Source organism: Cnephaeus nilssonii (genome assembly GCF_951640355.1).
Source record: "Cnephaeus nilssonii genome assembly, chromosome: 3".
Lineage (NCBI taxonomy): Eukaryota > Metazoa > Chordata > Mammalia > Chiroptera > Vespertilionidae > Cnephaeus > Cnephaeus nilssonii.
In genome coordinates, this window is record NC_137074.1 from 58,309,928 (window position 1) to 58,323,279 (window position 13,352).

Consider the following 13,352-nt stretch of genomic DNA (forward strand, 5'->3'; position numbering starts at 1 on the left):
TGCCCCTAACTGCCCTCTCCTGCCGGCCTGATCGCCCCTAACTGCTCTCCCCTGCCAGCCTGATTGCCCCTAACTGCCTCTGCCTTGGCCCCCCGCCACCGTGGCTTTATCCAGAAGGATGTCCGAAAGATGTCTGGTCTAATTAGCATATTACCCTTTTATTAGTATAGATACATGACTGGTTTAAAAATTAGATGAATCAATTTAAGAAAAAGAATACATATTTTATTTTTAAAAGTTACTTTAAAGATTCATAAACTGGAAAAGTCTCACCTGTCCTGGGATCAAAGAGCTGATTAGCTTCTAAATCTGTAAAAGTATTAGAACAGACAGGACATTTGAAGGAAGCCCGGTTGGTGGAATCTCTCTCATCAGTTTCAATCCTCCTTCTCATGTGGTCCAATTTATATTTAACCACATTAACAAGAGTACGATAATTGATAAAGTAGTAGTTATGGCGAGTGGTTTTCCCATCTGCAGCAGTCTCTACTCTCATTCTGCATTTGATGAACTTGTCTCCTTTTAAATTATTCAAAACTGAACGAAGTTGCTTCCGATCAAACTTGAGCAGCTCCAACATATCCTCCTCTTTCACACAAGGGTTCCGGATCAAGATGTCCAAGGCCAAAGCATGCTCAATGCCATAGAAACCCCGGATCACATACTTGGCTAACCTCTTCAATGATGCAGGAACCTCGGTGAGGACATCTGGGTCTGCCATCTTTAGTGGCAAACTTCAACTTTAAATGTACTGAATTCAGAAAAAAAAGAGAAGATTACATAGGCACAATGAGGAAACAGTAATCATTTTAAATCTAGAATAATCAACCCATTAGGTAGCTATCACTACTCTTGGAGTGCCATAAAGGCACTAAAACATTGTTTTGTAAGATTTATAATGCCAAAGCATTTAACAGAGAACAAGATTTTCCTCTGAGTATACAAAAGATTACATCTAAAAAGCTTGGCATATTTCTTAAATGATTACTTTCATGATCTACAGTGTGCTTAATTAAAAAAGTTAACATTACTTATAACAATGATACATATCAAGCCCACTTTATTTCAGTAAGAGAAACACAAAAAAGTAAATGAAGTCTTATTAGTCTTAACGCTATATAGATCAGCGATTTTCAACCCTTTTTATCTCATGGCACATAAAAACTAACTTCTAACTTCCGTGGCACACCAAAAAATATATATTTTTTGCCAATCTGACAAAAAGAAAAAAAGGTATAATTTTGATTCATTCACACTGAACGGTTATGTTGCATTGGTTGCTATCATATTTTTATTTGACAATCTAAGGGAAAAGAACTCAGTGCCCCTGACTACAGTACTCTAATTTGAAAATCACTGCTACAGATCTTTGGAAATGCTGGATACCCCCTCCCCAAGAAGCCTAGCAATTAGCATTTCCTTAAAGTGTCTTTATTTCTTGAGTAAAATTTTTCTACCAAAATAGCCCTGGCTGGTATGGCCGAGTTGGTTGGAGCACTGTCCTGTGCACCAAAGAGCCACAGGTTCAATTCCCAGGTAGGGCACATACCCAGGTTGTAGGTTTGTTCCCTGGTAGATCCCTGGTTGAGGGTACAGGAGGCTTCCAGTCAGTGCTCACATCAGTATTTTTTTTTTTCTCTCTCTCCCTCCCTCTCTGTCTAAAATCAATCTGTCTAAAATCAATAAAAACATATGCTTAGGTAAGGGTTAAAACATATAATTTAAAAAAATTTCTCTCGGGATAGATTCTAGAATGTTTTACATAGTCATGCTTTCACAATAAAATCACAACAAACCAAAAAAAAAACATAAGTAATCACCAACTGGGGTGCTTAGCAAAATTACTACTAGAAATATGAAAGAAATTAACACTTAGATTTAGATAGCTTTACCAACCTTGTTAACTTAAATCTGATGACCAATTAATACCATATAGTCCTTAAAAAGCAAACAAACACCCCAAGATATCCTTAAGTACTGGACCCCCTTGCAAAACAATTGTACCCAATTCTTATATCATGGCCCAGAAAGCTTTCTTTTTGAAGCCCAAAATGGCATTGGCTAGACTTTCACATGATTGTTCTAAAGGATGGGCTTTGGAAGTCAGAGTTGGACAACCTGTGTTTTAGCTTAAACCACCACAAGCCATACTTTATTCTCTTAGCGAAATAACAATATAAACTATCTCCATAAGGTTGTTGTGATGAATAAATGAGAATGTAAGTAATGTGCTTAGGAAGCACTTATTAATAAGAATAGCTCCCACATCGCCCTTGTGGGGGTGGCTCAGTGGGTTGATCATTGTCCCATGCACCAAAAGGCTGCAGGTTTGATTTCCAGTCAGGGCACACACCCAGGTTGCGGATTGTTCCCTGGTAGATCCCTGGTCAGAGGGGGTACAGGAGGCAACCAATTGCTGTTCACATTGCTGTTTCTCTCGGGAAAAAAAATCAATAAAAACTTATTTTTTTTAAAAAAAAGAATAGCTTCCATATAGATTTAATATGTCCCAAAGTAAAAATGGTCAGGCTATCCAGACATACTGTCAAATGAAATTCCCTATACCGTAGGGAAATTTTTAGGAGACATCCCATTGAATTATTTCAAAAGGGAATCATCTTTTGTTATTAACACCACTTTCTACTGAATCTTTTATTTCAAATCAGTGGCTATCAATACTATCAGATTTAATATCTCCTTTCATAAGAAATATTTTTATATTCACAATATTATTCTAAAAAGATATTCTTAAATAACCAATCTATACACATTTGGGGGAGGGGAGGATATAATGCCCTACATGCAATAAAGAAAAAAATAAAAGGAAAGTCGGTTACAATTAAATGTATATTTTATATTGTAAACACTCAGGCATGACTGAGATAACAATGTAGCACCTAGATCCAAACCTGTGGTCCTACCACCTTCCTGTTATCCCAAGGATCAAGGGTGCCAAGCAAGTGCCTTGGTTCAACACAAAAGTATTTATAGCATACTATCGGATGCATTTTGTTCTCCTTTCCAATTTGGTTGATACACTGTACTTGAACACAGCTGTTTTTGTATTTTTTATATGCTTAATGATTGGCAGAACACAAAATATGGCTTCAGAAACATCCAACAGACCAAAGAATGGCAGACAAATGTCAAAATAGCCTACTTTTCCAACATTATTTCCCCTCCCTGACCTCCCACAACATACACTCCATATTCTGGAATCAATGGTTCTCAACCCTGGCTGTAAAGTAGAACCATCTAGGAAGCATTTAAAAGTACCCACGTGGGCCCCATTCCCAGAGATTCTGTTTCAGTTGGTCTGGGAGGATCAGATTAGGCACCATATTTTAAAAGCTCTTTAGGTGACTCCAATAAACAGAAAAAGTCCCTGACCACTGCTCCAGACAAACCTGGTGACTGGCTATTACATATTATGCCAACACACATCATACATTGAGGACCCTCTGCTACTCACTTAGCCTGTTTCCACTGCCTGAAACAACTGAGGGGGTCCTAACAATTAGAGCAAGGGAGTGACGTGAGGACTCCGCAGTCCAATAGTTTTGGGTTTTGAATCCCAGGTTCCACCATTTCTTAACCTGTGGCCCGAAAATTCTGTCTGTTTCCTCATGCATAAAAAGTGATTAACAGTTCCTTCCTCATAGAGTTGATGCATGGATTAAATAAAATAATCCATGAAAAATATGCTGCTTACAGAGGTGGCATCATAAGAGTTCCATTATTGGTATTCATACCAAGAACTCCTTTTTAGAAAAGTGACTCTACAACAATATGAAGAACGGATCGAGGTAAGTGAAGATGGAAGTACTGTGGAAATATTAGGAGCTACAGTAATCAAACCTGAACTAAGAAAGAGAGCAAACAATTGCAAGAGAACAGGATGCTCCCTAGATAATTCTACTTTTCAGAAGCAAAATCAAATGGGCCCCATAATATATTGGAAATGGAATAAAAAAGTAGAAATTTTTTAAGTAATTATTTGTGTTTTTTTTAACCAAGTAAATATTTATTTTTTAAATAAATGTTTTATTATGGTAAAATACACATAACAAAATTTACCAATTAACCATTTCTAAGTATACAGTTCAGTGGTATTAAATACATTCATAACATGGTATAACTATCACCGCCATCCATCCGCCATCCATCTCCGTAACTCTTTTCATCTTATAAAACTGAAACGCTATAACCATTAAACAAGAACGTTATTAATATAATAAGATGTAGCTATTTGTTTTAGGCCAATGTAACCAAGGAAAGTACTACTATGAAAAAATAGGCTAACACCTGAAGAGGAACAGGTTTAAAAGAAATGAGGCATTCACTTTTAGTTGCTTCTTTTTGAGGAAATACTACAGAATATTCCTGTGAAGATGTCCAGCAGGTAGCTGAATGAGTGAAACTGGAGCTCAGGAAAGAAATCAATCATGCCACCTAGTTTGAAATTTCTCCATTCTAAAATCGTCCTTCCTGCCCTAGCTGGTTTGGCTCAATGGATGGAGCATTGGCCTGCGGACTGAAGGGTTCTGGGTTCGATTCCGACCAAGGGCACATGCCTGGGTTGAGGGCTCGATCCCCAGTAGGGGGCGTGCAGGAGGCAGCCAATCAATGGTTCTCTCTCAACATTGTTGTTTCTATCTCTCCCTCTCTAAAATCAAGAAAGCATTAAAAAATAATAATAAAATAAAGTAAAATCATCCTTCCTGACCACTGCCTTCTCTTCTCTATCACTTCTACTTCCCCACATATGCTAAATCTCCTACTCAATCTCTGAATTCCTTAAATTATTTGGTCAGAGGTACCAAACTGGCCGCCTCTACCACATTGTTTGACCAAACGAATGTCTTGAAAATGTTCTGAGTTAGTTGCCAACATTAAAAACAGTGGGATTTCACATAAACCTCAACTTTCAGCTCCTCTTGAAAATTGGAAATATCTGAGGAAAAGTGAGACCAGGTTCCCATATGGAAAAAAAAAAAAAGGTGAAAAGCAGCTGTCACTTTTAAACAGGGAAAGAGTTAGGCTGGCTGGTCTCTGGAAATTAAGTTTGTAACCTCTCAGGGCAACTCCTTTTTCTCTTCTTTTTTGCTTCAGCGTCTCAGTCCCTCCCAGTCTCACCTACCTCCCTACCCAGCACAGATCCCCAAAGATCTTGTTTTTGAATCATATGTAGTATAGGCATACAAACACTGGAGGACTACACTGCCCCAGGCACAGAGTTGGAGGACCAAAACTGAAATGAATGAGTTCTCTGCACTGTCTATCCCTGTCATTCTCATCTCCAGCCACGTTGGCAGGCTCTCAATTCCATCAGCCACATATGCCTGCCCCACGCCCAGGTCTTTGCACATTCTGTTCTCTCGGCTCAAACTCTCTTCTAAATCATCCTTCACCTCTCAAAAGACATTTCCTCACGGACCTTCCCAGATTCCTTGTTAACAGCTTAGCATGATCCATCCCATTTCACAAGTTCCCAAGGCTCTTTCCCAACCTTCCTCCTTGCAGTGAATAGACTTGCACTCTCATCTCTCTCTGAGAACAGGGATATCATGTTCACCCCTGACTTTTCAAAATCCAGCACAGCGAGTCAGGCACGGCCATAAACCTTTCAGTAGCTTCCCTAAGCACGTGTTCTTCCCACACGCCCCTCCTGCCAACTTCCCCGCAATTCACTTCCTCCACTGCTGCTTCCAGAGTAGAAAAAAGGCTACTGGACTCCCTCTTCTTAAAACTTCGAATGGTTTTAAGCAGGAACAACAGAATCAAATCTGCAATTTTAAAAGATGATGCTCCAGGGTATAAAATAAACGGAGAAAGAAGAGGATGCGGAGGGGTCCAGTTTATTAATCCAGTCGATTATTTCAGTATACTACTATGCCAGTTCTATATTAATTTGAATCTTATACACTTAACTGCAGTTTTTGGGGTTTTTTTCAGTTACCCTGTTTCATGGTCTCTCCACGCCTTCATACATAAGAAAGCTGCCTACCACCGCGAAACCTCTGGACCCCGCTGCCCTCCACGAGCCCGGTTCAGTGATGTCCACTCCTCCCCACACTGCGCGACCCCCAATTCCCCCGGATCCTGCCAGCTGAGCGCAGGGGCCACCCTCGGTGGAGCCAAGGGTCCGCCCGAGGTCGCCCACGGGCCGCTCCGGGCTCCGTGGCTCTTTAGAGAACCAAGTCAAGCGAGTAGCTGAGAGGAGGAGAGGAGCTAAGAAAGGAGCGAAGAGGAGAAACCCTGAAAGACGACTCCGGGCCAGGCAGCCCAGAGCAAGGAACAGGGAACAAGGTTTACCCAGGCGAATCCTCGAACACTGGCACTACAGCTTCCCTCAGCGCCTCAACTACCGGCTTAACCAAGCCTCGCCATTCGTGCGACAAAGAGAACGCCTTATTCCTGCGACCGGCTTTGGGGAGCCACCCGCTACTTTTCACCGAGCCGGCCAATCGGCACAGGGAAGCCGTCCATGAAGCGAGTCACGCTCGGATTGGCCAATGACGTCGAAGGCTCCGCCCCCCCCATGCCCACCTCTGATTGGCTTAAACTCAGGAACAGGGGTTAACCCCGGAAGGCAGTGGCAAGATGGCGTCCCTGGATCGGGTGAAGGTACTGGTGTTGGGAGACTCAGGTGAGCGGCTTCACCCACCTCTTGGGCTACCAGCACTTTTGAATTACTCGATAACTACGACTCCCTCCCCGCAGCCAACTAAATCGCTCGGGCCCCTGGCTGAAATCCCCCTCGAGGCCTGAAGACTACACTTCCCAGAGGACTTTGCTCTGTCTGACGAAGTGGCGGCCTGGCGTGGGTCGGGGGCGCGGAGACCCGGCCTGTCTCCGCCTTCGCTGCTTTCCACGTCAGTCTCCAGGACGGTCGTAACCTGGCGCGCCTTGTCGATTCCTTTGTTTTATGTGATAGGCAGACCTTGAGTATTCTATTGCGCGCGGTGCTAAGGAAACAGAAGTTAGGACCGTGCCTTCAAGAGGTTTTATTAAGGAAATCACACGTGCACTAAGAAAAATGACACTGTTCTCAGTTCTTTGCCTATATTAACTCATTTAACCCGGAAATTAGCCCTGTTGCCCCATTTTACAGATGGGAAGAGTGTGGCGGCGGAATGTAACCGACAGAGCCGGTTTGAACCCAGAGTCAACATACTTAAACACTAAGCTATACTATGAAATGAAATATTGGAGGGTAATCCTGTTTTTCTCTCAACTGGGCTTGATTTCTTGGTTCTCTTTGATCTTAATTGGAAACCTGTTACGTGCTAGGTTGTAAGAAAGAGAGAAATTAAGATAAGGGCCTTTTATGAATTAACTAGGACTTAATGCTGAGCCCAGTTTATTCCCAGTTTTAAAATTCTTCTTTTTACACCTTGGACATTTGGAAGTCTGTATTTCCCCCCTCCCACCTCACTACCCTTGTCCCTCTCACCGTTCCTCCACTCCTTATGAGCTTGGAATAAATGCTAACCTTGCATTTCATAGTTGTGCTTTTCTGGAGTTGACCTTTGAAATGTGTGTTGTGAGCAAAGACATTGTGCCAGATACTTGGGGGTGGAGAGGGCATGCCTCAGAAAGCTTGAAAATCACCCTTACAGGACTGAATAACATTGTTGGGGAAAGGAGGAGGTCAGAAACCTTTTCACCTTGCCTGAAGATTATTTACATTATAAAATATTTTACAGAGAGCATTATTTAAAATTCCCTGAGAAAATCCCATTATGAAATCCTATGAACATCATACATTTATGTCAACTCCAGTTCTTTCGCTTGAAATGATGCTGAAGTTAATTTAATAAAATCACTACATTTTACAGATAAAGTGATGGTGATCTAAAGAGATTTGGCAAGTGTATCATCAAGTAGGATTTAGAACTGGAATACAGAGCTAACACAATTTCATGATATGTGAAGTGGGTGTCTCTTTTATAAAATTTCCTTTTCTATTACATCTAGCAATCCCTTCATGTTAGATATTGTTGCAACTAGCAGATTCCCCTCCCCCCCCCAAAAAAAAAAAAAAAAACTCACAAAAAATACTTAAGTATGTACTACAGAGCAGACACTGCTGGGTTTATAACTGGAATCAATTATGTAGCAGATTTGAATTGGCTGCTGCATTAAATGGTGGAAACTGATCAGGCAATTAGTAAGCTTTATTTTGTTTGTTCATTATAATTTAGTTGTAAAATAGAAGACAGTCATGCCCACCAGGAAAGTGATTGATCTTGTTACACATTCACTGACGTTAGGCTGTATGTACAAAGTCAGTTATTGCCTTTTTATCAGTTCCCTTTTAACAGTGATTTGCTATCAGGTTAGAATATACTTCTTACACTTCATCTGCCTTTGTATTCAACCTTTAAAGTTTCCTTTTGAATAAAAGCTTATTTCCCTAGTGAAATTTGGAGGATTTCACAAAATACATAAAGCAATGACTTGGGATGTAGATATTTGTTTTGTATCCCATAGGTATCCTACCTAATAAAATGGCAATCTGTAAATTACCATCACTCCGCTACGCCCATGATTGGGCCAGCGGGAGGCGCAGGGGGCGGGACTCGGGATGGCCGGGGTAGCCGATTGGGCCAGCGGGACGCTGAGCTCGCATCAGTGTCTGCGCCATGGCTGTGCTGCGGCACAGAAGGGGCCTCTGGGGCAGCGAGCTCACGTCCGGCCGCGGACCATCAGAAGCGGGGGAGGTGGATGCCTGGTGCACCAGCGTACAGGCACCCAGCTCCCCCACGATAGAAAGCGAAAGCGTGTAGGGGACCCTACACGTTCATGATTCAATCATGCACTGGGCCTCTAGTATTTGATAATTCTCTTTGTTATTTCAGATACAAGGGATGAGCTTAATACATTACCAACAACTAATATTTGCAGCTGGTATTTATTTCATTACCTTGGGCCTCTTACCCTCCAGCAAATGAATGCATTTTTAAAAATATTTTTATTGATTTCAGAGAAGAAGGGAGAGGGAGAGAGAGATAGAGACATTAATGATGAGAGAGACTCATTGATTGGCTGCCTCCGGCTGCCCTACTGGGATTGAGGCCACAATCTGGGCATGTGCCCTGACTGGGAATTGAACCTGGGTCCTCTTGGTCCATGGGATGATGGCTCAATCCACTGAGCCACCACAGCCGGCAAAATAATTTTAACCAAACTTTAAACAGAAATCTTTTTTTGGCATAATGAAAATTTTAAAACACCCTAAATATCTAGTAATTAGGGAATGGTTAAGTAAATTGTTATGTCAGTGTTCTGAATTATAAAGGAGATATTAAATATGTTTAGGAAGATTATAATAACATGGAGAATTTTAGTCACTAAATAAGTACTAATTAAGGACCTATTCTGAGTATTGGATTTTTTTTTAAAGGTGAGTAAAACCCAGTTCCAATCCGCAAAGAAATTAAAATTAAACAGTGAATAAAACCTATAGACAACTATAATGTGTTTTAAGAGTTCTGTAGAAAAATATACAGGGTACAGTGGAGACCAGAGGGTGGTGGATAATGTGCTTAGTTCTACCTGTGTGGAATCAGAAATGACAATAACTAGAATGATGCTGAGTCTTGACAGATTAATTCACCAGGCCAATGGAGGGCGGGGGTGGGGAAGAATAGGTAGTATATTCCAGACAAAACCAGATGTGTAAACAGAGGCTTAGATTTATTATTTTCAAGTATACGATGTGTATATTTACAGTAAGAATCTGCTTATAAAAAATCCTGCTTATGAAAGTAAGCCTACATGTTTACAATAGTGCTCTTCAGGTGACTTTTTCTTCTTTTTAAAAAATACTTTCTGGTTGTCTGTAAATATAACTTCATATAATAAAAAATAAACATAAATGATAGGTTCATACACAAAATTGCACACAAAGAGAAGGTCTAAATTTTTTATACAACAAATGATGCATGAAGATTCATCAACCATGCTTGTCATGGTGGCATCAAAATGTTAGTTATATGAGTGACTCCATCATGTAAATGGAAACTCATTTTCTTCCCCCTACATATAGATTGCCCTGAACCCAGGAGAGCTACAGGAAAATAAAGTGCTGCCTTAAGGTAAAGGGCCATGATGTAGAAGAGGGAGTAGAGTTGTTCCCTTTTTTCCAAAGGGTAAAGCTGGGCCAAGTGGTTGGCTGTCGGAATGGGAGTGTCTAAACAAGGAATTGTGAAATGGTGAGTCCCTGTCACTGACAGTGTTCAAGCACCATCTGAAAGATCAGCTAACGGTGCCATGGAAGGGCCCTCTCCATTGGTAATCAGGATAGAGCATTACCTCCAAGATCTGTTAATATTCTACAATTCTGAAAAAGGTTGAATAGATGAAATCATTCAAAAGGAAAGGACTAGTTCATATGCAATTGCCCTAGAACAGTAGTTCTCAAAGCAAGGCCCCTGGACCATAGCATCAGCATCACCAAGGAGTTTGTTAGAAGTGCATAATCTTTGAGCTCCACAACAGACCTGCTGAATAGGAAACTGGGAGCAGGACCCAGCATTCTATGTTTTAACAAGCCCTCCTTGACCATTTACTTATTAATAAAGCTTATTAAATGCTTGGTATGGTATGGACATCCTTTAAACAACCATAATTTACATACCATGATTACTGCATATTCTCAGTCACACTTTTGCTATCAGATTTCAGCATGTCTCTTATATAACTAGAGTTTTTGTATCTTTTACAGGTGTTGGTAAATCTTCACTAGTTCATCTTCTGTGCCAAAATCAAGTGCTGGGAAATCCATCATGGACTGTGGGCTGCTCGGTAGATGTCAGAGTATGTTTCCTATATTTTTAGGGGTTTTTTTAGTAGTCATAGTAAAATTAATTTGTTCCAACTATGTAATCAGATTACAGTGCTGCAGTCAAAACTAAGTACTGATAATAACTGGGCTTTATTAAGCACATACTCTGTGCTAGATACTATGCTTTACATGTCTCTCCTTATTTGATCTTTTTTAAACTGTGAGATAATAGCTGCAGAAACTAAGCCATAGAGTAATAAAGTAACATGACCAGATTCACTCAGTGCTTAACAAGCAGTCAAGATTTGATCCCCATTAGTCTGATTTTAGAGACTTCACTTTTAATTGCTATGCTATGTATGTGGAGTTTACATGATCTAAATGGCATGGAATCTACTGAGAAATTACATGCTCCATAAATAATTCTAAGCCTTTGACACTGAAAAATCCAACTTTTGGCTAGAAATAGTGCAAAGGCAAAAGCATTTGGAGCCTTATGTCTAGGTCATCTGTTCCACCTCACATTTAGGAGACACGGGTGCAGTTTCCATAGACTTAAGTATCTTCCCAGATATTGTTGGTGTTTGCTAATTCCGGCTACTCCAATCCAAGTATCTCTTCTGCTGGCATACCTCTCTCCATTGAGTTAAGAAATAAGTTGGGAAGGGATGATAGTTAGCTAGATTGACAGTTATTTTCCTTTAGTTCTTTGACTAAGTTCTGTGACTTATTTTGCTGCTGATTAGAAATCTTTCATCAGAAATCTTTGATGGTATGTAGTTTTGCTAACCTATGTCTAGATATGGATTAGTTATTAGTCATTCTATTCAGAAGTTGTGCTTTTCACGGCTGTCTTCATTTTTCAAAAGTTTTAGCTATTGTCTGTCTTCCTTCATTCCCTCAATCTTCTCCTTTTGAACTTCTATTAGATTTTTCTCCTCTGTATCTTTTATATGTACTTTCATGTTTTCTGTTCTTTATTTCTCCTCAGTTCATTCTGGATGATGTACTCCAGTTACCTAAAAATCACTTCAACTATGACTAATGTGCTTTTAATATATCCACTCAGTTTTTTATTTTATTTTAGTAACTATAGTTTTTAGATATTCTTTTTTGGTTCTTTTGCAAATGTCAACATTTTTCAGAATATCCTAATCTTTAGTTATGGTTTTACTTTTTTATTTTAATCATTTTAAACATACTATTTTATAGGTTTTTTTTTGGAATGTTCTCATTTTTTCTGGGTGGTTGGTAGATATCCTTCATGCTGTACATATGTTGACTCTACTTCATGAAAATGTATCTTTTTGTATGGTGTGTGATTGTTTGAAGATGGTCACATCTTGAGCAAGATACCTTTCCTGTTCCTGTGGAAGTCCCGACCTATATGTTGTGGTGTGAAAGTCCAGTCAGTGCCTTTTCATTTCTCTTGCTGTCAGAGCCCTAGGGCAGTGGTCGGCAAACCGCAGCTCGCGAGCCACATGCAGCTCTTTGGCCCCTTGAGTGTGGCTCTTCCACAAAATACCACGTGCGGGCACACAAGTACAGTGCGATTGAAACTTCGTGGCCCATGTGCATAAGTCGGTTTTCTGCCTGGGCGAGTCTATTTTGAAGAAGTGGCGTTAGAACACTCAAGGGGCCAAAGAGCCGCATGTGGCTCGCGAGCCGCGGTTTGCCGACCACTGCCCTAGGGATTTCAGTGGTCCTTGTAATTTCTCAGGAGTTTCCATGCCATTTAGATCACGTAAATTCCCCTAATATTCAATTATAGCATAGGCCCATGGTTTCCATTTCTTGGGGCTTTTTCTCTATTCTCTATTACCTCTATGTGTGGTCGCTGATAAGAAAGTTTTTTTATTTTTCATGTTTTCCTGAGCCAGTGGATAGAGTTTTTCCTACTCTCTTTCACTGACAGGGTAGCTCATCAAGGGTCCAGATTTCATGAAGAGAACTATAGTCTGGTCTTTGTCACTCACCCACATGTACTCTTGCCTTAAAAACTGGAAAACAAATCTCTATTCCTGGATGGGCACTAAAACTCCAGGGACCAGACCCTGAAGCTATTCTGAATCTAGGTCAGTTCCCACTTCTCACTCTGATTTTTAAGTTCTTTCTTAATTTCCAGCATCTGGGGATTTTCCTGTCTTTTGAGCTTGTCCTCTTTGCTTATTTTTTAATAGTTTATGACATTTCTATGCATGTAAAGTCAGGAAGTACCTGTCTGCCATTTCAACCTACCATGTTCCCAAATTCTTAGATATGGAAGAAAAACACATTCCAGATAATGAGTTCAATGGCAACTTTATTTAAGTTTGGGAGACTCAATAATAAGATCTGCACAAAATTTTCCTTTGCACCTTTCTAGCTCCCTTCCTGTGAGAAGACATTGAAAAAACAAACAAAACAAAAAAACAGACTTAGATTTAAACTCCCATACCCTGAGTCAGTCTTCGTTTTGCCTTTTGCTTCTTAAAGAGTGACCTTAAACTAATCATTTTACTTCTCTGAGTCTTAGCAAAGTTGAAGTTAATAATACCTGCTTTACCTGGCTTACAAGTTT

The 13,352-nt window shown here is 40.3% G+C and overlaps 2 protein-coding genes across 2 annotated transcripts in view; one reads left to right on the forward strand and one right to left on the reverse strand.

Moving 5' to 3' along the window:
• The window catches only part of GTF2E1 (general transcription factor IIE subunit 1), a 48,334-nt gene extending 41,871 nt beyond the window's left edge, over window positions 1-6,463 (reverse strand). Inside the window, exons 1-2 of the mRNA XM_079766102.1 lie at window positions 6,316-6,463; window positions 274-751 (exon numbers count right to left, since the gene is read on the reverse strand). Of these exons, the coding sequence (XP_079622228.1) occupies window positions 274-721 (448 nt within the window). The 5' untranslated portion in view covers window positions 722-751; window positions 6,316-6,463. The remainder of the gene's footprint in view (window positions 1-273; window positions 752-6,315) is intronic.
• Window positions 6,464-6,585: 122 nt separating this feature from the next.
• Window positions 6,586-13,352, forward strand: part of RABL3 (RAB, member of RAS oncogene family like 3) — a 38,901-nt gene continuing 32,134 nt past the window's right edge. The window contains exons 1-2 of the mRNA XM_079765088.1: window positions 6,586-6,649; window positions 10,733-10,824. Of these exons, the coding sequence (XP_079621214.1) occupies window positions 6,604-6,649; window positions 10,733-10,824 (138 nt within the window). The 5' untranslated portion in view covers window positions 6,586-6,603. The remainder of the gene's footprint in view (window positions 6,650-10,732; window positions 10,825-13,352) is intronic.